Below are 27,805 nucleotides of genomic sequence, written 5' to 3' on the forward strand. Positions count from 1 at the left end.
CCTAGCCCATAAGTTCAGGGTCTTCCCATGGTTCTTCTTCAAACGGGGACCATCTGCCTTACCTGGAGCTTAGGCTACTCAGCTATCTTTCCCCAGTGCTGTTCCTTGCTTTGGCGCTAGTGATTAGTATTCTGAAAGAGTAATAAAGGAATAAAGTCTCAGAAAGAATTCCTCGTCGTCTGTGTCCTGAGTTGGCTATTGGTGGGGATTGCAAGAGGGAACTAGGGCACTCCTGACACCCACAGACGGATGCGAATTTTTTTTTTTCATTGTGTGGAAAAATGTGGAAATATTTACGTAAGTATTTACGTAAGTATTTACATAATTTACCTCGGTACGTAACATTTAGCATATTGTCCCTCATTCCATTCAACATTTCCTCAGCAGAAATGTACGTATTTTTCTTAGGGGTGTCAGAGAATTCCGCCACAGATCTCGGTGAGGCCGAATGCCAGTGCATTCGGCCCCCTGAAATCTGTGGCAGAACGAAGCCCCCCCGCCTCCCACCCTGCAAAAGGCGCGCAAAACAGGACACCTGCCTGCTGCCATTCGCGCTGACTTGCTGTCAGGGTGGAAACTGAGCCGACAGAACCCCAGAGCAGTTCTGATTCTGAGGAAGAGCAACGACCTGTGGGAGAGAAGCGTGCTCATCGCTTACAGGCACAGCAGCTGGCAGAGATTCCTCCCGCCAGCATTCCTGAGATAGATAGTGATCCTAGCAGTGAGAAAGTGCGGGAACGGGGCTTGCTAGACGCTCGACACAGATGCAGGGAGCGACGAGAGATGGAGGGTGCGGAAAGGAGGCGTAGAGCCCGTTTGGCGCGCAAGCAACAGCCGCCTCCTGTGGACCCAAGGGAAAGAGGGAGAATCTTTCCCTAGCCCATAAGTTCAGGGTCTTCAAGTGACTCTCCTTCAAACGGGGAACAACTGCCTACTCGGAGCATTGGCCACTCTGCTGTTCCTTGCTTAGTTGCTGGTGATTAGCATCTGAAAGAGTCATTAAGTTGTAAAGGGATTAAACCTTGAAAAGGATCCTTTCGTCTGTGTCTTGAGTTGGCTATTGGAGTCTACTGAAAGAGGCCGCCAGGGCGCTCCTGACACTTGCGAATGGTGGCCATGTCCGCGGCCGCCATTCGCTTCATCACTATAGCCATGATAGGCTAAATAAATACTTACGTAGCCTATCACAGCTAACTCAGGGACGCCATTTGCGTCCCTGCGGAAGCTGTGATAGGCTGCGTAAGTATTTACGTAGCCTATCACGGCAAAAAAAAGGGAACGCAAATAGCAGCGGCTATGGCGGCCGCCATTTGTGTTCCTTTTTTTTTTGGCCGTGATAGCCTATGTAAATATTTACGTAGGCTATTACGGCAAAAGAGAGGGGCGCAAATGGTGTAGTGGCCACCGTTTGTGTTCCTTTTTTTTTTTTGGCCGTGATAGCCTACGTAAATATTTACGTAGGCTATTACGGCAAAAGAGAGGAGCGCAAATGGTGTAGTGGCCACCGTTTTTGTTCCTTTTTTTTTTTTGCTGTAATAGGCTATGTAAATATTTATGTAACCTATCATGGCAAAAAAAAAAAAGGGAACGCAAATGGTGGCCGCTGTAGCTGCCGCCATTTGCATTCCCTTTTTTTTTTTTGCCGTGATAGGCTACGTAAATATTTACATAGCCTATTACGGCAAAATACAGGGATGCAAATGGCGGCGGCTACAGCCGCCGCCATTTGCGTCCCTGCAGGCGTCCCGGCGGCCAGATGTCCAGCTGTGGGCAGCCCCAGCTGGCGGCTCTGCGGAATCTCCGCGGAGCGGAGCCAGCCGGAGAGAATTTCAGGGAGAGGGACGGAGCATCTCCCCACCACCACGAATGTCACCCTTCGAAAAGGTAAGTGACTTTCGTACATCCCTAATTTTTCTAGAGATGTATATGCGTAAATTTCAGGAAAGTAAAAAAATCATCCGAAAGTCCACGGACTCCGCATGGCCTGAAGAGGTCGCTCTGCAGCAGATTCCGCAGGTCAGATTCTTAGAAATCCGAGCTCATTTTACTCTGTCTCGAATTTCTCCAGCATCCCTACATATGGGTAACCTGACGTTGGCCATCTGCATAGTGGGCAATCCTCAGGACCTGTGTCTATGCTCTTAAGGCTTTTGAAGCCCACTTTTTGTGTGTTTGTTTTCCCATCATCTAAGCCTCCAAGGAATGGATTCTGTGCCCCATGTCAATCTGAAGGAGGGCTGCCAGAATCATTACCCATCTTGAGATTAGAGTCTGCGTGGCAATTGTTAACAAGACAGAACGATTTTGACTTCTGTTGCTTTTCTCTTAGCTCTTCGCATTGTTTACGACGACATGGGAACACATCTCTTTTCCATATGGGAGATGTTTCTTTCTGTATTTGTAATAATGATATTTTGATTAGCACCTGGTTTGTATTTTTTTTTTTTTAATTTATGGTGCCCATTTGATCCAGGGGATAATCTGTCAGCATAAATGAATAATGCAACATGGCAAGCTTTAGAAATGGAAACGAGGAGGACGGAGAAAGTAGTCCTTAGCATCTGACTTTGTTGCTGTTTTATTAGCTCCCTTTCTAAATTGTTTATTAATGACTCTGGCTTGCATAGCTGAATGCGCACAGTTAATGAGGAAGCCAGGTGAGCGAGATTTTCAGGAGACACACAGCTTCTTTGGTTGCCAGCACAAGGCAACTAGAGCATTAAATGCTCACAGGTGATTTTGTGCCTCACTTCGAGTGCCAGCAGTCTTGTTTCCCATCATAAAACTGAAGCACTTTTTAATAACTGGAAGGTTTTATGTATGAAAATGTCTCCCCCCCTCTCCCCCCCCCACACACTTCCTTCTGGCTCGTGGACTTGCTTATGGGTTAATTTCATAACAAGTGTCACTTCTAAATATGTACTCAGCTTGCCTCACTTGAACATCTGAAGTTGCAAATACTGCTATTCCCCTTCCCAGACCTCTTAACCGACCACCAGGGACTTGAGGAAAGCTGCTCTATGCAAAATGCATTGCAGGGGTTTTGCTGAGATGCAGCAAAAGGCTAGAATTAGATGCTGGGACTCAAAAGGAGTTGGCTAATAGTTTTTTCAGCTGCATTGAAGGTGCTACGATAGAACCATCTCAGCACTTCATGAGCACAACTTCTTTGTTGTCCTGCTATCACTGCTAGTCAGGCAGGATTGTAAAATGCATTGTGCCCCCCATGGAGTCACAATATGGATGAGAATTATTTGGTAACGATGTCTGCTATTAGAAAGGCAGCTAGCAGAGAAAAAAAAAAAAAAAAGCAAAGCAGAATGAGCATTTACCAGTCCCACGTGCACACAGTATTAATAGCCCTATATTACAAAGTGGCAAAAAAGGAGACCACACCCTTCTTTAGATATAATAATAGTCTGATAATAGTTTGCTTACAATATTCTTGCATATAATATGCAGGTACAGCATAGAGCTTTCAAAAGCAGGTTGTCCTTTTGAGTTCTATAGCACTTGCAGGAGCAAGAGGGCAAACATACATGCTCCCAGGAATGGAAGAGGTCAGAGAGAGGGAGGGGTGGGGAGAAGGAAGGGGAGGAGCAAAACCAAGAGTTCACAGGAAACCACACTGCAGGCTATAGAGATCCTGAGGCTAGTTGTGGCCTAAATTCCCATGAACTAACCAACTGCAACACTGCCCCCTTCCAGTAACTTGCGGACGAGGTTGCAATATTCTCAACAGATATAGGGCTGGGCTGAATGTGTGAAACTTTGAAAGTGAGGCCTGAACCACGTGTGGAGGGTGAAACCAACTCCCCTGTTTTGCATTTTGGGTGGACATCCGTGTATTTTGGGTGTGCTGGAATTTCCAGGAACTCCTTTTCAGCTCCATCAGACTCATGGCCCCCATCTTCCCCCCTCCCCAAATGCCCCATTCTGAGGGGAATTCTGGGGGGAAAGGCAGCCACCACACACACACAAAATGGATGGGTATGAGACAGAGGGCCTTTTTCAGTGGTAGCCCTCCAGTTGTGGAATGCTTTCCCCAGGGAGGCCCGCTTGGCACCTACCTTGTCATCTTTCCGGTGCCAGGTAAAGAAGACATTTCCCAGACATTTTAGTCTTTCAGTTTCAAAAGACATGTTAGTGCTTTTCAAGATCCTTGCACTGCTGTTGTCCTCTGCTGTTAGTTTTACTTTGGTTTTATTCTGCGGCTGTTTCAATTTGTTTAGATTTTACAGTATGTTTCATTGTAATCGTCTTGTATTTTATGGTTTTAACCTTTATTTTGAGAATCGCCCAGACGGCTTCTGCTATTGGGTGGCGTAGAAATGCAGCGGATGAATAAATAAAATGGCACTGCCTTTTGTGCCCTCACCCTGAGATGTCTTTTGCTCCCCTACCTCCAGTAAAAGAGTTCATCTGACATCCGGAGAATGTTTGGACTAGAAGCTATTATTTCCTTGAACAAAGAGGAAATATGTGGTGTAGAAGATACAGTGTCAGATTTGTTTGACATTTGCTAGGAAGCCTCAGCTCAAGCACTCTGCTTCAGCCTAGCCTATCTCACAGAGTTGTTGTGAAGATAATAGGTGATATAACCCCTATTGTAAACTGCTCTGAGCTCTGTGGAGGAAGTTCAGAATAGAAATGTGATACTTTAAAGAGTATCTCTTTAAAGACTAAAGAGATACTATTTTATCATGGCATTTTATTTTGAAATCAGGTTAACAAAAGCAACAAAAAGAAGGACATACATAATAATAAATCAAAATCACAAAAGAAACGAAGGAATTCACTAATTATAAATCTTAGTCTGTAACTGAGGAGCTCAATACCTATTTAGGTAGGGCTCAATACCTAATGAACGTAAAAATGCAAGTCCTACAACATATAAAAGGAGCGTGCAAATGTGTATCTCATTTTGTGTGTTTGTGCGTATCAGTCAGAAAAAAGACAGGCAACTGTACTTTGTTGGAACTTTATCACAAAGTTTGAAGTGCCTCAACACAGGAAATGAATGAAAACATGATGCCATGATATCATTCTTCGAATCAGGATTCCTTTAGGGATGTATGAAAGTTCCGCCACAGATCTCGGGGAGGCCAAATGCCAGCGCATTCAGCCCCTGAAATTGGTGGCGGAACGGCCCCCCCGCCCCCCCCGGACGTGACTTACCTTGGGCGGATCTTCCTGGCGGCGGTGGCGGCTCCGGTGGCGGTGTGGCGGCAGCGGCTGTGGCGGCTGGTCTTCTGACAGGCTGCCACCACCGCCATTTTCAGGTTAAAAAAAACAAACAAACAAAAGAAGTGATAGGCTACGTAAAGATTTATGTAGCCTATCATGGCTAGATTTTAAAAAACACCGTGATAGGCTACATAAATGTTTATGTAGCCTATCACGGCTGACTTAAAAAAAACCAAAAAAACAAATGCATGTACACAAATGGCGGCGGCCATGGCCGCCGCCATTTGCGTTCCTTATTTTGGCACGTCTTAGTCTACGTAAACATTTACGTAGACTAAGACGGCGAAAATAAGGGGAACGCAAATAGCGTAGACGCTACGCTCTTTGCGTTCCCCTTATTTTCGCCCTCTTAGTCTACGTAAATGTTTATGTAGACTAAGACGTGCCAAAATAAAGAACGCAAATGGCGGCGGCCATGGCCGCCGCCATTTGCGTATGCGCATTGTTGATGTTTTTTAATCAGCCGTGATAGGCTACGTAAACATTTACGTAGCCTATCACGGCTGACTGCAGGGATGCAAATGGCGGCGGCTATGGCCATCGCCGTTTGCGTCCCTGCTAGCCAGCGGCCCGATGTCTGGCTGCTTGTGGAGCTGGCTGGCGGCTCCGCAGAATCACTGCGGAGCACAGCCGGCCGGCCAGGATTCCGGGGGGAGGGACGGAACGCCTCCCCCCCACCATCAACATAATCCGCGGAAAGGTAAGTCACTTTCGTACATCCCTAGAATCCTTGCTCACTGCACTTGCTGAGTAAGTTTATACACACTCATAGTCTCCCAAATGTTATTAAGGGAGCAATCCTATGGCTGCTAGAGAGTGGCTAGGCAGCCATAGGATATGTTGTTTTCCAAGAACTGAACTTGGAGCCCGTGCTCTGAGGTCGGCTCCCAGAGAACCGACCTCTCCTAACTTCCGCGCTGCCTCTGAGGCAGCATGGAACAGCCCCGTCCTCGGCGCTTGCAAGAGGAGCACAGAGCGGCTGGGAAGGGGCATGGTTGGGGGCATTCTGGGGCGGGGAGAGCGTAACTGCCTGTATGACACATCCTACGTGTCGTACAGCAGCCTCCTTCCCTGCTCCATTCTCCCGTGGCTAGACAGCCGCAATTGGTTGTTTGGCCGAAAAAGCAGGGCAGGAAAAGCGTGGAGGGAATGATCCCCTCCATGCTTCTTCTGCCCTGCTTTGGATAGGCGGTCGCCTCTGAGTTCGGAGGCAGCCACCTATCTAGATAGGATTGCTCCGTAATCTGCTTAGTAGGACATATGATGCCTAAGGAAGTGGCTTTTTAATACTCTGAGGTACCAGCACAGTTTGAAAAGTCCTAAATGTCATGCAAGAATGTTTACACTGGCATATTTTTACTGGTTCCAGGTATGTGGGTTTTGGGGCTTTGCACAAACCCTATGTCTGAGTCTCTGGCTGCCATTGTGTCTTTCTGTCTGTCTGTCTAATCACTGATAGTCTTGCATATTGTTGTCCTTCTGTGCTATTCTAGAACAAACGTGAGGAAGAGGTGGACCTGGGGGAAGACGCTGTCATCAACAAACGGCACAACCGATCTCTGATGGGGAGTTTTTCCAAACGCAAGGTTATTCTTCTATACATATGTGGAAAAGTATATTAGTCTGCTTTTCTCCAAAGGTTCAGGATAGATTTCAACATCTCAAGTAGCTGGGCCATAAAAAGTTAGGGCAGAACAGGGCTAGAGGACTAGATAGTGCACATGATGACATCACAGTGCTATGAAACCCATTGAGTTTGGGTACTCACTAGTTGGCATGGCCATTGTGGAGAAATCTGGACCTTTGGGGGCTCACCGGATTTCCCCGGAGCGCCCCAGCTTAGCTTTTGTGAGCTAAGCCATGGGCTTTTCCCCAAAATCTGGGAACTTAATTGGATTTTTTTTTTCTAAAAATCACCATTTCCCCAGGATCCCCAGCGTGGCACCCGCGGGCACCATTTGTGCAAATTGCAGACATAATTTGCGCAATGTGCACAAATTGCATGCAATTTGCTTCATTTGTGCAAATTATAGCGACAGTTTGTGCAAATTATGCAAATTATAGGTGTAATTTGTGCACATAGCGATTTTAGAAGGAAAAGAAACCCAAAAATCAACGGGTGGGTATGACGTGATGCAAATAGAGCCAGGCCAACTCGTGGGTAAGAGAGCTGGCATCCAGGGGGCTGAGCTGCTGAAAGCTTGGCGAACTTCACTCCCCAGACGTATTCCTCTCTCATCCCTCCTAACTAGGGCTAATGTTGCCACATAGTTAGGAGAGAACTAGGAAACTTCTAAAAGACCATATATTGAATATAATATACATTGAGATACTTTGAAGCCCATCAAGTTTCACTACCACTAACTTACCACATGGTAGCCACTGAACACATCCCATGCAGTAGCTCGGTTTTTCCCAATCACATTTCCTTGGGACTGAAACTGCCATGAAAAGCCATGCTTTCAAAAATGACACCAGTGTGGGTTTCTAGCATACACTTACGAGTACACTCTGTGCTGAGTGTTTTCCCATTTTTCTTTTTAATTGGAGTATGTTCAGTGTGGGATAAGGGGAAATTTCCTGAAAATCCCTTAAATTCTTATGGGGAAAAGGACGAATGTGTAAACGCTGCCACTGTTTCCCCTTTCTGATGCTGCCCTGGTGTCATTCCTCCCTGTGACGCTTTCCTAGAGTGCTCCCAACCAATTAGGGATCACGTAGTTTCATATGTTTCTTGTCTGTGCTGCTGAATTCTGCCCCCATATAGAAGCAAGGAAGCTTATGGGGCACTGCATGGTGACTTCAGTCCAATCCATGTTGAGCTCATTATTTTCCACAAGTGCTGTTGTTTATTGTTCGTTCTCACAGCAGTATCAGTCTGCACTGTGCTTTAGGGAGCACCATACGAAGAAAAGGCAGGTCCTTCCCCCGGGGAGCTTGCCACATAGATTTTGATCGAGCTCGGGAGTGTGTGGATGGCAAGGAGGATAAACTCTGCACAGAAACACCTACAGGTTGTTAGACATCATTTCAGTTGGAGGTGGGGACAGAGCCAACTCCAGGTTTCAGGGGGCCCTTGGCAATGCACCCTCTGTTGGGCCTAGAGATGTTGGAGGAATCCATCCAGGTTGTGGGGTTCACCAAGCTTTCAGCAGCTCAACCCCCTGGACTCTGGCTCACTTACCTGCAAGCTGGCCCCACCCAATCTCTATCAGGCTAGCTTGCGGATTTTCGGAGTGTTTTTTTTTTTCTCCCTTAAATTGCCATTTATGCGAATTGTGGGTGGGGTAAGGCGGAGGAGGACGTTCAAGGAAAGGACAAGGACTTTAAACCATATGCCAGGTAAGCAAGGAAATGTGAAGCCAAGACAGCGTTTCATCCGATTAATGTTGGCAGAGACCTAAATGTTCCAGAAGATGTTTACACATAAATGGAATCAGGAGCAGATTTCTTGGGAGGGTTGGTGGGAAATAAGTTGAGACGCCAAAGGAGACCAACCAATGTGTTTGATATGGAATCAGATCAGAGCCAACCCAAGGCATTTTTTGGCCTGAGGTGACGTACAAAATGGTGCCCCCCCCTTTCCATGTACAGAATCCAACCAGACTGGCAGTTGAGTCTGACTTCGACTCTGGTCACAGCCCAACATTTTCCACAACTGCTGAGGGCAGGAGGGCAGGTTAGAGGGTACAAGCAGGCGACATGGCACACGCAGCTCTGTCCTCCAGCAGACCAGCACCTTGTTGCAGTTCCTGCCCACCCCAGCATCTGCCACCTGAGGAAGCCACCTCACTCTTTCTAACAATTGGGCTGGTCCTGGGTTGGATATGGGGGCAAGCATGGGAGAGGAGGCAATGGTTTCCTAAGAACATAAGCAGAGCCCTGCTGGATCAGACCAAGGGTCCATCTAGTCCAGCATTCTGTTCACACAGTGGCCAACCAGCTGTCGACCGGGAACCCACAAGCAGGACACAAGTGCAACAGCACCCACCCACCCATGTTCCCCAGCAACTGGTGGACATAGGCTCACTGCCTCTGGTACTGGAGGTAACACACAGCCATCAGGACTGTGTGTTACCTCCAGGAATTTGCCTAACCTCCGCTTAAAGCCATCCAAGTTGGTGGCCATCACTACTGCTCACATTCTCTGCCCTCATTTTGATCATGTAGAGCCCAGACTATAACACATGAACCACCAGGGATGGCCAACTTCTTCTGCCTTGGAGTGGTGTGTATGGGTGTGTGTGTGTGTGGGGGGGGGATATTGGACTCTTTCTGGCCATGGTATCATTACTCCTTCTCCCAAGCATCATGGATGGGGAAAGTCCAGACCTTCCCACCCCCCGCCCCATATCCTGCAGGCTAACCATTGGATTTTGGTGTTAAGTGGACCATTCCCAATTCAGGAACACACACAAAGACAGGGCCGTTGCCTGGGGGTGGGGTTAAACAGGCCAGCCACTTTGGGCAGCAAATTCTGGGGGCAACAAAATGCCCCCCAAAGGCAGTGGCAGTGCTCCGGCTCCTTCCCCATACCAACAACCCATCTGTGCTGCTCAGAGAACCCTCATGCCTGCTGAATCGCTCGCTCTGAGGACTCTCCCAGAGAGAGATGTTGATTGGGCAGTTGGGCTGTTTGGAGAGCTGCCCAGGCCCAAATGCTGTGCTTCGAGGGGTCCTTCCATAAAGCGAGACATTCTTGTTGTGGTAGCTGTGAAGATCACCTGTGATGCTGTGGCCCCCTCAACCAGAATGCCTCACTTGGCATTCCGAAGGAAGGACCCTTCAAAGGACCCTTGGCATTCCGAAGGAAGGACCCTTCAAAGGACCCTTGGCATTCTGAAGGAAGGACCCTTCAAAGCATGGCCTGGAGAGGGAGGCAGGTGGCAGGAAGATAAAGAAGAGGAGGAGGAGGGTGGCAGAGGTTGAAGAAGAGGAAGTCAGAACATGGGTGGTGGGTGGTGGTGGGGGATGGGGAAGGGAGACCAGGGAGGGGAGCAGCTGTGGCAGCATGTCCATCGGAGTGCAAAAATACCACCTCGCCCAGGGCACCAAAATACCTAGAGATGTTCCTGTACACACACCATGGGGATTTTGGTGTGTGTGTGTTTTCCTCCTGCTAAACAGAGTGCACTTTGCAAACGGATGTTTTTTTCAAAAAGGGGGGGCAGATCAGAGCAAAAGGAAGCGGGCAGGGGGGCGCTTGGCAATGCACCCTCTCTTGGGCCTAGGGATGCTCATAGAATTCTCTTAGGGGCGCTCATAGAATTCTCGTTGCTGCTCTGTGGGATGTTCCAAGTATGGCAGTTTCAGAATGTTCTAGGTGGTATGGAAGAGGCATTGTTTCACACTCATAATTGTCTGGATAAGCTTTGGGGGGGGGGGTGTCACTCCTTAAGGTTTTTTTTTTTCATAAATATGTTTTGTACTACTGCAAATCTTGGGTTTTGCCCCAAGTCTGCTGCTTCCGTGCTTTTGTGCAGGGGTTGTGCCATTTTGGCTACGTACGTGACAGCTCTCGCAGCCCGAACATCAGAAACAGAGGGAAAGACTCTCTGTGCAGGCTGACCAAGGAGTTGTACATCTCTTGTTGTGGTTTGTTATCAACTGGCAATATGGACATCTGGTTTCACAATTTGGTGTGAAACCAGATGTCCATTTTGCCAGTTGATAACAAACCACAACAAGAGATGTACAACTCCTTGGTCAGCCTGCACAGAGAGTCTTTCCCTCTGTTTCTGATGTACATGGGTCTATACAGTCAGTGGAGGCAGGCGACGCTGATGTCACTGGGGCGGTAAATCCCCCTCCCAGGTTCAGTCAGAACCAGTCACAACTCTAAGGGAAAGCACCTTGGATAGCTCCTTCAGAGTTCTGACTGGTTCTGATTGAAACCCGGCGCAGATTTACCACCCCACTCACATTGGAGCCACCAGCCTCCACTGTATACAATGCTATCAGCAGCTTATTTTCGTCTTGGTTGTGTCTCCCCCATTTACACAGAAAAAAGGAAGCAAGCTCAAAAGGACATCCAGTCTGGAAGAGGGTGAGGGTGACTTTGACTGTCAAGGGAACTTAGCCAGAGGCTCAGTGCATTACAGCAAGTAAGTGGCAGTGCATTCTGGGTAACGTCCTTTCTTTGAATAGATGTGCGAGCAACTTTGCCCACAAGGACCAATTTCTCGATCAAGCCTAACCAGATGAGACAGAGACACAGAGGCAGAAAGAGAAAAGGAAAGGAAAACGTTTGTAGTCCTTGAGACTGCAGAGAGAATCTTTAAAACGCAGAGACAAAAAGAAGAAGCTTTTGTAAGATTTGCTGTGAGCTAGAGGTCAGACTTGGAACATCAGAATAAAGATGTGTTTGCACACACACAGGGGCTGTGCACACAACATGCGAACCCACGCTCAGTGGTTGAGTGTGGGTTGCTGAACTGTGGGTTGTTTGTTGACCTGTGAGTTAGCATGTTGTCTGAACCCAGGACATTTTCTGCAGGGTGGCTTGTTAACCACCCTGAACAACCCAACCACACAAACCATGGGTTCTCAAGGTGGCTTGTTGAAGAAAAAATAAGCCACACTGCATGGTTACCATGCCACCTGCAGAAAATGTCCTGGGTGTATATTACTGATTTACTCAGTAATGATGATGCAGGGTGCATCTCTTTGTAAGATCTGGGATATAATCTTTGTTGAAGATGCTAAGAGAGATTCAGAATATATAAAGAACTGTAAGTCTGCAATTTGGTATGCTAAGCTTAGTGTGTTGTATGAACAGCCCCACAGAGTACATTTAACTCTTCACTGGGAAACCACAGCCACCTGCAGGTGTAAAGACAGTCCAGAGGATGGAGGCATTTTGGAGTTCCAGGACCCCACATTTTAGTACTCACACCGTACTTTAGTGTCTCACACAGCAGCCTCTGTTCCAATATGTGTCAAAATCTCCAGAGTAAAAAAAAATCCTCTCCACCTTCTCATTCCTTGGTTGAAGCAGATTAGTTTATGCCAGTGCAGGAAAACTGCTTCGTTTGCATAATTCCAGTCACAGAATATTCATGCTTGCAGAATGTCAGCCTATTTGGTGCTAACGTGTAATTTGATTAGCCCCAGTTAACCCCAGAACTGGTTTCGAAGAGGTAACATTCAGTTCAATGATAAAAATAACAATGGATGTTTGTTCGGCTCATTCTCTCATCTTCTGTTTCCCCCCTTTCTCGTCTCTGTACACCTTCATCTTTTCAAGGAAAAATAATAATATGTGATTAATTTATTGATTTCTCTCTTGGATCAGAATTGGTGAATATAACCTGTTTTGTCTTCATAGAACAAACCGGCAGAAGAAAACCATGAAATTATCACGGGCGCTCTCGGACCTGGTGAAATACACCAAATCTGTTGGGATCCATGATGTAGAATCTGAAAGTAGGTGGTGCTAAAAAGTATGTAAGAAAAAGCTCTGGTTAATCTTGCTGTTTTACAGTGCAATCCTATGCATGTTTAATTGGAAGTAAGTCCCACTGAGTTCACTGAGGTTTACTTCCCAGTAAATGTACTTAGGTTTGCAGTCACAGTCAGGAATTGCCCCATGTGTTTCTTTCAAGCAGAACTGTTTATCAGTCCTTCTGCTTAAATACCGTGCATGAAGGAGAGCCCACCATCTCCAGTAGCAGACTGTTCCACCTCATTATTATCTCTGTTGACAGGTTTTGCAGGTTTATGTAATGCTTCAAAAACCTGCAGAAACTATTTGATCAGACAGAGATGACAATAAGTTAAAGGAAAAGCTGTAGCTCAGTGACAGAGCACAGACAAAGTCCCCAAATTCAGTCCCCAGCATTTTCACGTTGGGCTTGGAAAGATCCTTGTTTGAAACCTTGCGGAGCTCCCACCACGGAGTGTGATGGATCCATGCTCAGCTGGTATAAGGCAGCTTCCAATTGACTGTGTGCGCCAGTCAGTTGGAACTTGGTGCCCTTCAGATGTTTGATGCTACAACTACCAGAATTCCTGACCACTGGCTTTGCTGGCAGGGACTGATGGGAGTTGAAGTCCCAAACTTCTGGAGGGCACCAGGCTGGGGAAGGTTGACAATACAATACCAGAAAAATATAATTGCTTAGAGTGGGGGAGTGGTATCTCCACCTGTCTTCAAAATGTGGTTGCATGCCTGGTTCACAAGTCATCCTTCATGCCCGCATCTGAAACTTCCCCCTCCCCGAGACCACCATCCAAATAAGCCACAGAGGAAAAAAAATACAATTTCCCAGAGTAGGGGTAAAGTGGTTAAGTCCAAGCTATGTAGCTGAAAGCACTCTCTGTCAAAGAGAAAATGCCCTTTCTTTTCTTGTTACAGTCTCTTCCAGCTGGCAAGTTTCATCTTTCAGTGAAACGAAAGCTCACCAAATCCTGCAGCAAAAACCAGCCCAGTATCTGCGCTTCAACCAACACCAGCTGTCCCGAATCTATCCTTCCTCTTACCGTGTAGACTCCAGTAATTACAACCCTCAGCCCTTCTGGAATGCTGGCTGCCAACTGGGTAAGAAGAAACCAGTGGAGGCTGGTGGCTCCGATGTCAGTGGGGAGGTGAATCAATTCTGGGTTCAGTCAGAACCAGTCAGAACTCTACAGGAATTGTCCAAGGTGTGGAAGCAACCTGCCAACTTAGGATAACACTTTATGCATTTGATGAACAGGACTGTAGTCCACGAAAGCATATGCCGTAATAAATATTTAAGGTATTTAAGGCTTCACACGTTGGATAGCTCCTTTAGAGTTCTGACTGAGATTCACCACCCCACTGACACCAGAGCCACCAGCCCCCACTGCAAGGAATCATAGAATTATTGTGTTGGACTAGATAACCTTGGTGGTCATCTAGCCCACCCCCCTGCTCAGTCCAGGACTCTACAGCATTCCTGACAAAGAGCCGCCCAGCCTCTGCTAAAATATCTCCAGCAAAGATTGAGCCCACCACTTTGAAGGCAGTCTGTTAGAGTGTCACACAGCCTGTACCACTGGGAAATTTCCCCCAAATGTTTAGCTGAAACCTGCTTCCTTTCCATTTCCACTCATTCCCTGAAATTTCAAATCTCTCAAGCTGTTGGGGTCATTTTGCCAGCTCCACTTGGGTCCCCTTAATCTAGGGTTGTGCAACCTGCAGCTCTTGAGCTAATTTCTGAATCCCCTGGCAAGTTGTCAGTTTCAGCATCTGGCAAGAATATTCTGTCCCTCCTTTGGGAGCTTGGTGGGCAAGGCAGGAGAAGGAGGAGGAAAAGAGAAAAGGGTGGCAGAAAGAGGGGGAGAGGGAAAAGGGTGGCAGAATGAGAGGGAGAGGGGAAAGGGTGGAAGAATGAGAGGGAGAGGGGAAAGGGTGGCAGAAAGAGGGGGAGAGGGAAAAGGGTGACAGAAAGAGAGAGAGAGAGAGAGAGAAGGGTGGTAGAATGAGGGGGAGAGGGGAAAGGGTGGCAGAATGAAGGGGAGAGGGGAAAGGGTGGCAGAATGAGGGGGCAGGGGAAAGGGTGGCAGAATGAGGGGGAGAGGGGAAAGGGTGGCAGAATGAGGGGGAGAGGGAAAGGGGTGGCCCTGCCCACTTTGGGCCTTGGCCCCACCCACTGTGAGCTACAGCCTCCCTCACTGCCAGGATGTGGCCCCAACAGATTACCCCAAGGGAATGACACAAAAAAGCCCCCCCCCCCCGGCCCTGCCTTAATCATTCTGCTATATTGAGCCTCAGGGGTCAATATCCCTGGGAATCTCCCAAGGCCCATTCTCCTGCAGGGGGCCAGCCCTGCCCTCCAGAGCCCCTGGTCCCTTCTCCTCACAGCCTGTTCACCTGCTCTCTCTGAGCAAGTAAGCCATGGCAGGAACAAGGAGAAGGATCAGGGAGCTCTGATGGCTGCCCTTGTTTTCCTGGGCAGAGGGGTGGATTGGGCCCAGAGAGATCGGGCAAGTAAGGAGCTGGAGTTACTCACGGGGAGGGCAGCTTGCCCAAAGCCCTCTAAAAACCTGGAGCTGCCACTGTCTCTGTGTTATTTCTATTTGGGGGGGGAGAGTGAGGCGAACGTCCCCCTCCCCCCATCCCCATCTTACTTCTTGCCCTGTGGGTTTCTCTTCTTCTTCAAGGGTTTTGGACCCCATCCAAGCTATCTCCTCCTCCGTGGAACTGAACTGCCCACTGCTCCTTTATGGATTTCGTAAGCGTGAGCACATTGGGTTTCAGGGGATTGGGGTGGGGGATATTATCCCCCCCTCTCTGCCATGCCACTTTGTAGCGGGCGGATTCTGTACCTCCTGTGAGCAAAGGGGCAGAACGTCGCATCTCCTCGCATTACAGATGCTACACAGGAGGACAGAAAACCTCTCTCTCTCCCTCACAGTTCTCCCAGCCTGGTTCTGAGGCATCTGGCGTCAAGGATGCTCTCTGTCATGTTTGCATTCAATAGTGGCTCTGTTTCATTTTGAACGGACGGCTTTGCCTTAGAAATTCCTCCTGCAAATTACTGGCTGTTTGTCTCCCCTGCCCCAACCCGAATATCACAGTTGCGCTAAACTACCAGTCAGAGGGAAGGATGCTCCAGCTGAACCGCGCCAAGTTCAGCACCAATGGGAACTGCGGCTACGTCCTCAAACCCAAGTGCATGTGTCAAGGTACGGGACGGGTCGAGCTCAACATTTATTAGCGATGGCAGCCTGGATTATTTGTTTGTTTGTTTCTTTTAATCTACCAAAAACAGCACAGGAACACTCGGTATTACAAGTGGGCCCTGCAACGAGTGTTACCGTGTATCCTCACTTTCTAACAGGGATGCCCCTTTCATAGAATCATAGAATAGTAGGGTTGGAAGGGGCCTACAAGGCCATCAAGTCCAACCCCCTGTTCAATGCAGGAACCTTTTCAGGGCTCCAGCCCTGCCTGCCCTCAGGATATCCCATTACATACAAGCACATGTTTTCCAGTTTCCTTTTCCAACCGATAATTAATGTTCCATGGCTACTGGGTGAACATACGCTGTCCTCACTGAGCTGTTTGGAGTGTGGGTTGCCCTTTAGGGTTTTTTTTTTTTTAAAATATTTGTTTGAATTTTTGCAAACCTCAAGGTACCTCTCTCTTGTTTCTCACTAGTCCCATTTTGGCTTCATTTCTGTTGACACCTGTTGTCGCCACCTGAGTTTGCTATTAGAGGGAATGATTATTTAAAATTGATATCCCACCTTTCTGTACTAAGGCTACAATCATTTACTCACTTAACTGGGAGTAAATCCCATTGAACGCGATGGGGCTTACTTCTGAGTAGACATGTATAGGATTGCACTTCAAGGTTTGGTTCCAGACTTAATCATAAGTAGAATTGGGTCATTGAAATTAATGGGATGTAAGTTAGTCTCTTAAGGGCGCAATCCTACAATTTTTTTCTTTCTAAACCTGCATAGGATTGTGCCCTAAGTCCCATTGATTTCAGTGAGTCTTCTCTAAATATACGTAAGCCTGGATCTGACCCTAAGAGCCCAAGTCACGTCCTGACAGAAATCTACAATAGAAAAGCAAATATCACAAAACAAGTTAAAAACGCAGACGACTAAAAACAGAATTAAAAGCAGGAGCAGATAAAAATAAGAAGAGCGGGTTCTTAAAAAGATCAACTAAAAAGGAAGCACCAACAAGGTGGCATCTACTTTATGTACTTATTATTAATGCAGGCCCATTTCCATGCCTTTCAGCAAACAGATCCCAGGATGTATAACACCTCCAACAACAATGTTTAACTGGTTAGATTACTTGATTTGAAGAGGTCTTCTAATTGACTAAAGAGACACCCCTGATTCATTGGGTAGTACATTTTTTAAAAAATACATTTCTAATTGTTGTTGTTCAGTCGTTCAGTCGTGTCCGACTCTCCGTGACCCCATGGACCATAGCACGCCAGGCCTTCCTGTCCTGCGCTCTCTCCCGGAGCGTGCTCAAGTCCATATTCATTGCATCGGTGATGCTATCTAGCCATCTCATCCTCTGCCGTCCCCTTCTCCTTTTGCCTTCAGTCCCTCCCAGCATCAGGGTCTTTTCCAGGGAGTTTTCTCTTCGCATTGTTGTTCAGTCGTTCAGTCGTGTCCGACTCTTCGTGACCCCATGGACCATAGCACGCCAGGCCTTCCTGTCCTGCGCTCTCACCCGGAGCGTGCTCAAGTTCATATTCATTGCATCGGTGATGCTATCTAGCCATCTCATCCTCTGCCGTCCCCTTCTCCTTTTGCCTTCAGTCCCTCCCAGCATCAGGGTCTTTTCCAGGGAGTTTTCTCTTCGCATTGTTGTTCAGTCGTTCAGTCGTGTCCGACTCTTCGTGACCCCATGGACCATAGCACGCCAGGCCTTCCTGTCCTGCGCTCTCTCCCGGAGCGTGCTCAAGTTCATATTCATTGCATCGGTGATGCTATCTAGCCATCTCATCCTCTGCCGTCCCCTTCTCCTTTTGCCTTCAGTCCCTCCCAGCATCAGGGTCTTTTCCAGGGACTTTTCCCTTCGCATTAGGTGGCCAAAATATTTGAGCTTCAGCTTCAGGATCTGTCCTTCCAATGAGCACTCAGGGTTGATACAAGCAGTTATAAAAACTGCAGGTGGTCAGCAGTGTCTTAAAAGCGGCATCCATCCTTTCTTTGCAAACAGGTAGGCCTCTAATAAGATAATGCCTGCTATAACACATGTGAACACTCTTCAAAGGCAACCCTGCATAGAATGCATTATTTTTTTATTATTTTATTTTATTATTAAATTTATTAATCGCCCATCTGGCTGGTCACCCAGCCACTCTGGGCGATGTACAACATACCATAAAACAATTTAAAACAATAAAATTCTACCATAATTTTTTTTCTAAAATACCCTAACCCACCCCAAATGCCTGCCTGAACAACCACGTTTTTAATGCACGACGGAAGCTCATTAAAGAGTACAGTAATCCAGACAAGTTGTAACTAAAGCATGTATCACTGTGGCCAGATTTAGCTGGAAAGGATGATGACCTCACTCAGCAGGTTTGTGTAGATATTAAATAGCATGCAGAACAAGATGGAACCCTGAGGGATACCATAGGCCAATGTCAAATAGGAGTACCTCAGCACCACCTTCTGAAACTGTCCCTCCAAGAAGGACTAGAACAGTATTTCCAAGTCAGGGAGTCAGAAGGATTTCATGGCTGTTGGTATTAGAATCCACAGAGAGCTCCAATAGAAACAAGGGAGCCGTCCCATAAGTGGTCTTGAAGTCATATTGAAATGGATCTTTTCCGCTTCTCATGGAGCAGCAACATCCTATTCCATGAGTGGAACAGAAAATGGGCACAGTAGTATGCCCACACCCCTTTTTGCTTCCTGTGGGCTTTCGTGCTGCCATCAAGTCAGAATCTTTATTTTTCTGACTGCCTCCAGCAAACCACCTTCAAAACTCTAGGTCTCTGGTATCTACTTTAGCTAGTGTGGGATGTCTATTAGATGTAAGGTAGGTACCTGAAAAAAGAGACCACAAAATTTCAAATAAGAAGGTTCAAGGTTTACTGAAGGAAAATGTCGAGGGGGTGAGGGACACAATCTCAGTGCACATACACATAAATGTATGATAAATAGGACAATGAAACAATCAGAGAAAAATGCATCCAGCCAACCTAATTAGACCAGATCTCGATTTTATCCAGGTTCCTTATCCATGCAGTATCTTCCTGTTCTTCTCAAGCTGTTCTCCAGTTCCAGCAGAAAGATGTGTTCTTCCTTCTTTTTCCTTCTCGCTCTCCCTGACTTTCTGCCTCTGGCTTTTCTCTTCTGCAAAAATTCTGCTCCCTCCTACTCCAACCAATCAGGAAGTAGCTTCTTGTTTCTTCCTGCCAACTCAGTTTCTGCTTCCTAAGATAACACTTTATGCCCTCTTTATTCCTAAGATTCAACACTTTATGTTGAAGTTTACAACATCTTGCCTCTTGGGTTGGCATTTGATTTTTCAAGCTTGGCTGAACTTTTAAATATCCTGTTTTGTGAACTAAACTTTCTGACCTTTACATTCTAACTAAATTCTTGACCTTTTAATGTATTAACTGTATGACTAAAACTTACTAGCAAGATGTTGTTGATGATGATAACCCCATTTTACAATATCATAAAACCAAACTAAATGCCAGAATGGAGGTCCATTCTGTTCCTTCACACAGCTCACCCAAAAACCTCTGGAGCTGAGATGCTACCACACACTCCATTGGAGACTGGCCAAAAATTGTCCAATACAGTGGGGTTCACAGAGGAATTTTTTTTTGTAACAAGCCCTTGACAACTGAAAAAAAAAAATTGTGGGTAGGAGATTTGGGACTTGACATTAGAATTTTAATTTCAGCTGTGAGATTTTACCTTAAACAGTGAAACAGGAATGAAATTCAGGTTTGTTTGCCATTCTGGTTTCAGTCTTGGTAGGCATCAAATCTCATAAACTGTCAATTTATCAAATACTTTCACATAGCAAATGCCATCATATGTCAACAACTATCAGATGCAGTCAGATACTAGTGCAAGCTTTCCACCAAATGCCATTGCATGTCAACTGTCAAAACCGCCAAATATCAATGGTCTTATCTCAGATAGGGAAGTCAAATCTCACTGGGTGTCAATGCAGATCTCAAATGGTTCTTTAGGCTTGCATTCCCCAACCTGGTGCCCTCCAGGAGTCTTGGACCAGAACTTCCATCATCTCTGGCTACTGGCCATGCAGGCTGGGGTTGATGGGAGTTGTAGTCCAAAACATCTGGAAGGCACCAATCTGAGGACTGGTTTAGCCAGTATTAGAGTATTGGGAGGATATCTTGGGGGGAAATTGGCATCCAAATTTGCAGAGAAGAATTTGACGGCCAAATTGGTCCAGCTCTAGCATATGGTATTCAGCTGGTTCAAGACGTTCTTGTGATCTCTTTGCTTGGGCTTACATTACGCTGCTTCTTTACACCGAGCCCTCCCTTTCTGCTTTGTGGCTCTCACCTTTGATTAATCTCCCCATCTTTCTCCACCTCTTTGATACCTCTTATCTGCTCTTCTGCACATGGCAGATAAAACAGTTCAAGGCTAAACATTTTAGTACGGTGGAGGTGCTAGAACTGTCTGACGTAGGCACGCAACATGCTGTGCTTCATTGTCTTGATGTCTGTACGCCCCTGGACTGTGATTAAATTAAATCTTGTGTAGTCTTGCTCTGTTGACAAGCCTCTTGTCTTCCTCTCTGGCTGCCGTGTGTGGGGTGTGTTTTTTTTTACAACTTGGGAGATGTACGGTCCTTGTTATCCCTTATCTCATCACAGCCTGAGAAGAATCCGTTTTTATCTTTGCCTTCAGATTAACTGCCAAACACGCTATCTCCTTTCTCTTCTTTTTTCCCCAGAAGGGGGGATTTTATTTGTTTATTTTGTTTAAGATACTTCTCAGCCACCCTTCAGCCAAAGCTCTCGGATCAGCTTGCAAAATAAGAGCAATAAAAACAGTAGTAACACACCATAATCTGTACACGTGCAAGTGTCCCTCTGTGTGCACACACAAACGCATGTACTCACAAAGATCACAGGAGAGCAGAATAAAATAACGGCATAAAACTATGCCTGCAGATTAAAACACCTTAAAAGGCCTGGACAAAAAACCCAGAAGGTGTTGTTCACCTGATACCAGCTGAACCTCTCTGGGGAGGGAGGCCCAAACCAAACAGTTGTGTACCAGAGCCAGGGCTCGCAGGGATGAAATGGAGGAACTTTTTGATTAGTAGGGATGCTGGCGTCATTTGCCACCCGCACCACCCCCCCAAATTCTTTATTCCCTCTGACATTTGCTGTAGTCTTCACATTTGCTGGGGGAAATGAATTTTCCTAGCACTTCTATATTGTTCCCTGTTGTAATGCAAAGTATTTTGCAGTGCTTTGTTCTTGAATGGGCAATTAACATCCATTAGCTTTACAAAAGACCTGCTCCTGGTGAAGATGAAAACTAGAACGGCTTTGATATAGATTAATAGAGCTGCCGGAATTTCTGGACTCTGTTTGGGGGCATGGCTATGACGACTGTCAAAACGCCGGCTGCCTGAATTTCAGAACTGACCACTACACCGGGATGTTGGAGAAATCCTTTCGGGGGTGGAGTTCATTGAGTTTTTCTAGGGCTGGCCCCCCGGACTTCGTTTCAGTTCCTGCTGCAGCCCCCGTCTTGGTCTGCAGTGAGTCGGGCCAGTTTGCAGATTTTCCAGGCGTTTTGCGGGGGGTTTTCAGGTTCCGCAACATGCGCAAATTTTTGAGCAGTTTGTGGAAATTACAGTCCAAAATGAAAAATGTGCAAATAAAATCCCTGGAGTTCAGGGACCAGCCCACAGCTCGGCTCGCAAATGCAAATCAAGTTGTGCACGCTGCAGAACTCCGACGAGCCAAAAAAGAACCGGATTTCCCAGTGACGGACATCCCTAACTACACCATTGGCCACAACTGAAAAAGCCCCATCTCTGGTCACCGCCTGACATATTTCAGAAGGTGGAGAGACCCAGAGCAGGGCCTCAAGAAGCTCATCTACCAGGCAGGCTCAGGCCACAAGCATCTATGCATCAACATTCCTTAAACCTCGTAAAGTAATTTTCTGACCTTCGTGGCAATGGAGAAATACATGTAAAACATGCACAGGCAACATTTGATGAGTTGTGTGCTCAAGATGACTCAGATGCTTAAGTGGGCCTATGGCTGAAGCCTGTGCCCTGCACAGCACTTCGTCTTTCCCCTATGGTGGCGCACATCTCCTGTGCCACCTCCAGCCCACCCATTTTCCATCACTGCCAGCGGGTTTTCCTGGCTGCCACAGCCTGACAGCCACCATTTCTGTGTCCCCAAATTATTTATTTACTTGAAGTTTTATATCCCATACTTCTACTGCTTACACATCATGCAAGGATGGATAACAGCAATGAAAACCAGGAATAAAATAATCCCCAAAATATAGTATAATAAAAAAACAGACACATGCAGCTTTCTTTTTTTTAATCCAGTGCCTCTGTTTTATCTGATAAAATGAATTCCACATAAATGGAAAGGCATTTGCCATAGCCACGTCCATCAGTTTGGATGGCTTTAAAAGGGTGCTGGGTGCATTCTTGGAGGAGAAGGCTATCCATGGCTACTAGACCTGATGGTTATGTGCTACCTCTGGTTTCAGAGGCGGCATGCCTGTGTACACCAGTTGCTGGGGAACATGGGTGGGAGGGTGCTGTTGCGCTCATGTCCTGCTTGTGGGTTTCCTGTCGACAGCTGGTTGGCCATGGTGGGAGCAGAATGCTGGACTAGATGGACCCTTGGTCTGATCCAGCATCAGGGCTCTTCTGTTGTTCTGATGTTGTTATATACATGGGGGTGGGCCCTAGCTTGGTGGTAGACCACATGCTATGGATGGAGAAAGTTCCAGGTTCAAAACCTGCCATCTCCAGCTGGAAGGACCAGGTAGCAGGTGATGGGAGAGACCTCTGCCAGAGACTCCGGGTTACTGCTAGTCAAAGTAGACGGTGTTGGGCCAGGTGGGCCAGTGGTCTGGCTCGGAATAAGGCAGCTTCCTGTGTGGATGGACCAGTATGTCCAGAGAGGGAGATGGAATAGCACATATTTTATGAATAAATGACTCAGCTCTGCCTTAAATCTCTGCGTATGTTCTGTGAACCCTTCCCAGGGATCTTCAACCCAAATTCCGAAGATCCCCTGCTTGGCCAGATGAAGAAGCAGCTTGTATTAAGAATAATCAGTGGGCAGCAGCTCCCGAAACCCCGGGATTCCATGCTCGGAGACAGAGGCGAGGTATGGAACTGGGGAGAGAAATAGAGCAATATGGAAATCCAGCCACTATGGGCTGACAGGCCTCTAGGTGACTGTAGCAGCAGCTGTCGGAACTGAGAGCTGCAGTCATCTGCAACGCTCCCCATCTCATTGACTGCCACTGTCCGTTTGCCCATTCATCTGCCCTCCAATATGCCTGGCTTCTTCCAATAGCAGAGTGGAACAAGGAAATCGCAGCAAAGGGAAGGTATAGAGAATGCCTTTTGCCTCTTTGTAGTTAGTCGAAGCCAGTTGCTACCAGGGGGGTTGGAGGGTGACTGATAGAGCAGTGCTCTGTGGTCTGGAAGGAGAGTTTCCTTGAGTGGCTGTGGTTTTCAGTCCTGACCGCTGCTGCTATTGTCACTTGGAGGCCTCCAAAGGGTAGTTTGGCGAGGATGCTAAAGCTTCTCTCTCAGAGAAAAGCAGTCCTCTCTCAGAGAACTACAGTTTCTGGGGTTTCTTGTTGAGAGGGAATGGCTGTTCAGTCTATTTGTCTGTTCTGTGTGTGTACAAGTGAGAGAAGACATGTTTGGATGTTACAGTAACCCAGGATTATTTTTAATTCTTGTTTACTGTGAATGAGCAAGCATGCTAGTGCATGCTGCATGATCACTCCCACTTCGCTTGTTCTGCTAGCAGGAGTGGCTGAACAAGCCAGAGACTCAGTGGTTGAGTGTGGGTTGTTTTGAACCATGGGTTGTTTGTTGAACCATGGGTTAGCGTGTTGTCTGAACACAGCACGTTTTCTGCAGGGTGGGTTAGTGTGTTGTCTGAATGCAGCCAGGGTGTCTTGTGACTTGTTAACCACCCTGAACAACCCAGCAACAAACCATGGCTTCTCAAGGTGGCTTGTTCAAGAAACTAAGCCACACTGCATGGTTAACAAGCCACCTGGGTGCGTTCAAACAACACAATAGCCTGCGGCTCAGCAAACAACCCACAGTTCAAAACAACCCAGACTGAGTGTGAGTTAGTGTGTGGTGTGAACAGCCCCTCTGTCTGTGATTTATTTAATGTGCCATCCAAACTGGGAACTCTGGCTTGCTGCTCTCCTAAGAAGGCAGAGTCATAAGCCAAGAACAAGCCCTGGCTTATGGCTCTGCTTTGTTGGGAGAGCAGCAAGCCAGGTCCACATGTCATGTTAAACAAACCATGGATGGAGAGTCCCTGGCTTGTTTTGCCACTCCTGCTAGCAGGGGGAGTCAAGTGAGAGCAATTGAGGGGTATGCACCAGCACCCTTGCTCGTTCATGGTAAGCCAGAATTCAAAACAATTCAGGCTTACTGTGACGTCCGAATGTGGCCACTGAGAGAGAGAGGGAGACAGTCAGACAGACAGGCAAACATTGAGAATGACTGCCATCTCCCACTTACACTTTTAAGAAGTAGCTGGATTGTTTATAGCTTGTTTAAAATCTCCAAAGTTTTCTTCATCTTTGCTGTCCGTTCTGACTGCGGAGAGAGGTCCACCCTGTGGCCTGATTTTTTAGACTGATTTTACAACTCGTTTCTTTCCCCGAGACTAGCAGGTGCTCAGACTTTTCTCTTTGTGCAAAAAGAGCTGGGCTTGCTTTATTGTCTGCAGGGTGCCTTTGGGGAGATGGCTGTGTGCTGCCAAGATGTTCAATCAATGTGACAGGACTCTATTCAGGACACCTCTCTGGGCAGAAAAAAAAAGAAATCCCACCTCCAAAGGGAAGCCAAGTTAGAAACCCAGAATGTCACTCTAACACCACATAAAGCACCCAGATTGTCGTCCGAGATGGACGGGACTCCTTTTGAGCATCTCCTGGGCTCTGTGTACACAGTGTCCCTCCCCTGCCCCGTCTCCCACAACTTAGAAACATTTATTTTTCTTTCACACTTTTTCACTGGGTGTAAGTTTTGAGGGTGGGGGCCTTGTGGATGGTTCCTCCCCCCCACCCTGCAGCTGTTAGTTGACCTGCCAAGGGAAAAACTCCGAGTGTCGTTTCGTACTTCACATCGGATACAGGATGCTTGAGTACAAAACACATGCTCAACACACCCATTCCAGATGCACATCTCGGTCGCTGCTTTCCTCAGGCAGGCTGATTCTTTCCTGATGGCCGCTTCCCTGAATTTTGCGAAGGCAATGTGGTGATTCAAATGCATGTCCAGTATTTAGATCTGACACAGATGTACACAGGGGAAGTGTATATTTTGTAATATGGGGAGGGCTTTCCCTATTTGCATTGTGGCATCACAAGAGTGGACTATGTCCTCTGGGGAGGCACGCTGCTAGAGATGGGTGAGAATTTTGCTTCAGTTGGCTTTTTATAAGAATTTACCAAAATGTGCTCATGTCTTCATATTCAGGAGAGAAAGAACTTGGGATTTAAAAAATTCAAATCTGAGAGAAAGTAAAACTGATAGATTCATCCATCCCTACCCACTGTATTCTGTCTTTATTGGAACTTAGCCTATTTTTTAAAAGCTTTTACTGTACAATTACTTTATTTCTTCTGAAAGATAGGGAGATACTGGGAAAAGAGGTATTTTAACAGGCAAATTACATCTATCTATATCTATCTATCTATCTGTCTCATGAATATGCAGTGGAGGTGAAGAATAGATTTAAGGGACTAGATTTAGTAGATAGGGTCCCGGAAGAACTATGGACAGAAGTTCGCAACATTGTTCAGGAGGCGGCAACAAAAAACGTCCCAAAGAAAAAGAAAACCAAGAAGGCAAGATGGCTGTCTGCTGAGACACTGGAAGCAGCCCAAGAAAGAAGGAAAGCAAAAGGCAACAGTGATAGGGGGAGATATGCCCAATTAAATGCAAAATTCCAGAGGTTAGCCAGAAGAGATAAGGAATTATTTTTAAACAAGCAATGCGCGGAAGCGGAAGAAGATAATAGAATAGGAAGGACAAGAGACCTCTTCCAAAAAATTAGAAACATTGGAGGTAAATTCCAGGCAAAAATGGGTATGATCAAAAACAAAGATGGCAAGGACCTAAGAGAAGCAGAAGAGATCAAGAAAAGGTGGCAAGAATATACGGAAGATCTGTATAGGAAGGATAATAATATCGGGGATAGATTTGACGGTGTGGTCAGTGAGCTAGAGCCAGAGATCCTGAAGAGTGAGGTTGAATGGGCCTTAAGAAGCATTGCTAATAACAAGGCAGCAGGAGATGACGGTATCCCAGCTGAACTGTTTAAAATCTTGCAAGATGATGCTGTCAAGGTGATGCATGCTATATGCCAGCAAATTTGGAAAACACAAGAAGGGCCAACAGATTGGAAAAAATCAACTTATATCCCCATACCAAAAAAGGGAAGCACCAAAGAAAGATCAAACTATCGAACAGTGGCACTTATTTCACATGCCAGTAAGGTCATGCTCAAGATCTTGCAAGGTAGACTCCAGCAATTCATGGAACGAGAATTGCCAGATGTACAAGCTGGGTTTAGAAAAGGCAGAGGAACTAGAGACCAAATTGCCAATATCCGCTGGATAATGAAGAAAGCCAGGGAGTTTCAGAAAAACATCTATTTCTGTTTTATTGACTATTCTAAAGCCTTTGACTGTGTGGATCATCACAAATTGTGGCAAGTGCTTGGTGGTATGGGGATACCAAGTCATCTTGTCTGCCTCCTGAGGAATCTGTATAACGACCAAGTAGCAACCTTAAGAACAGACCATGGAACAACGGACTGGTTTAAGATTGGGAAAGGAGTATGGCAGGGTTGTATACTCTCACCCTACCTATTCAACCTGTATGCAGAACACATCATGCGACGTGCTGGGCTTGATGAAGCCAAGGCTGGAGTTACAATGGCTGGAAGAAACATTAACAATCTCCGATATGCAGATGATACCACTTTGATGGCTGAAAGCGAGGAGGAGCTGAGGAACCTCATGACGAAGGTGAAAGAAGAAAGTGCAAAAGCTGGGTTGCAGTTCAACCTCAAAAAAACCAAGATTATGGCAACCAGCTTGATTGATAACTGGCAAATAGAGGGAGAAAATGTGGAGGCAGTGACAGACTTTGTCTTTCTAGGCTCAAAGATTACTGCAGACGCTGACTGCAGCCAGGAAATCAGAAGACGTTTACTTCTTGGGAGGACAGCAATGACAAATCTTGATAAAATAGTGAAGAGCAGAGACATCACACTGACAACAAAGGTCCGCATAGTTCAAGCAATGGTATTCCCTGTAGTAACCTATGGCTGTGAGAGCTGGACCAGAAGGAAGGCTGAGCAAAGGAAGATCGATGCTTTTGAACTGTGGTGCTGGAGGAAAATTCTGAGAGTGCCTTGTAGGGATGGCGGAGAATTTCTCCCCGAAACTTCGGGGGGCCGAGCGCCAATGTGTTCGGCCCCCCGAACAAGTTTCGGGGAGAAATCCTCCACACACCCCGCACACACACCCCCGGGACGGGACTTACCTTTGCCGAATGTCCCTCCCAGCGGCAGGTCCAGCTGGCGGCTTGGCGGGTGTTCGTGCGGGGCAGGAGCGGCAGCCGGTCTTTCGACCGGCTGCCGCCACCGCCATTCCAATAAAAGAAGAAAAAAAACGCCCCCGTGATAGGCTACGTGACGATTAACGTAGCCTATCATGGCTAGATTTGCAAAGTCAGCCGTGATAGGCTACGTAAATCGTCACGTAGCCTATCACGGGTGACTTAAAAAAAAAAGCGCGTACGGATAATGGCGGCCCCCATAGGGAGCCGCCATTCCCGTTC

The 27,805-nt window shown here is 46.8% G+C and overlaps 1 protein-coding gene across 1 annotated transcript in view; it reads left to right on the top strand.

The window, feature by feature from the left end:
* Window positions 1-27,805, top strand: part of PLCH2 (phospholipase C eta 2) — a 144,058-nt gene that overhangs the window by 86,109 nt on the left and 30,144 nt on the right. Inside the window, exons 12-17 of the mRNA XM_084822068.1 lie at window positions 6,741-6,833; window positions 11,251-11,351; window positions 12,575-12,672; window positions 13,604-13,786; window positions 15,790-15,897; window positions 22,954-23,078. Of these exons, the coding sequence (XP_084678194.1) occupies window positions 6,741-6,833; window positions 11,251-11,351; window positions 12,575-12,672; window positions 13,604-13,786; window positions 15,790-15,897; window positions 22,954-23,078 (708 nt within the window). The remainder of the gene's footprint in view (window positions 1-6,740; window positions 6,834-11,250; window positions 11,352-12,574; window positions 12,673-13,603; window positions 13,787-15,789; window positions 15,898-22,953; window positions 23,079-27,805) is intronic.

The sequence above is a fragment of the Heloderma suspectum genome, chromosome 15 (genome assembly GCF_057233095.1).
Source record: "Heloderma suspectum isolate Gila_16-S chromosome 15, 16-S_ref, whole genome shotgun sequence".
Taxonomy (NCBI): domain Eukaryota; kingdom Metazoa; phylum Chordata; class Lepidosauria; order Squamata; family Helodermatidae; genus Heloderma; species Heloderma suspectum.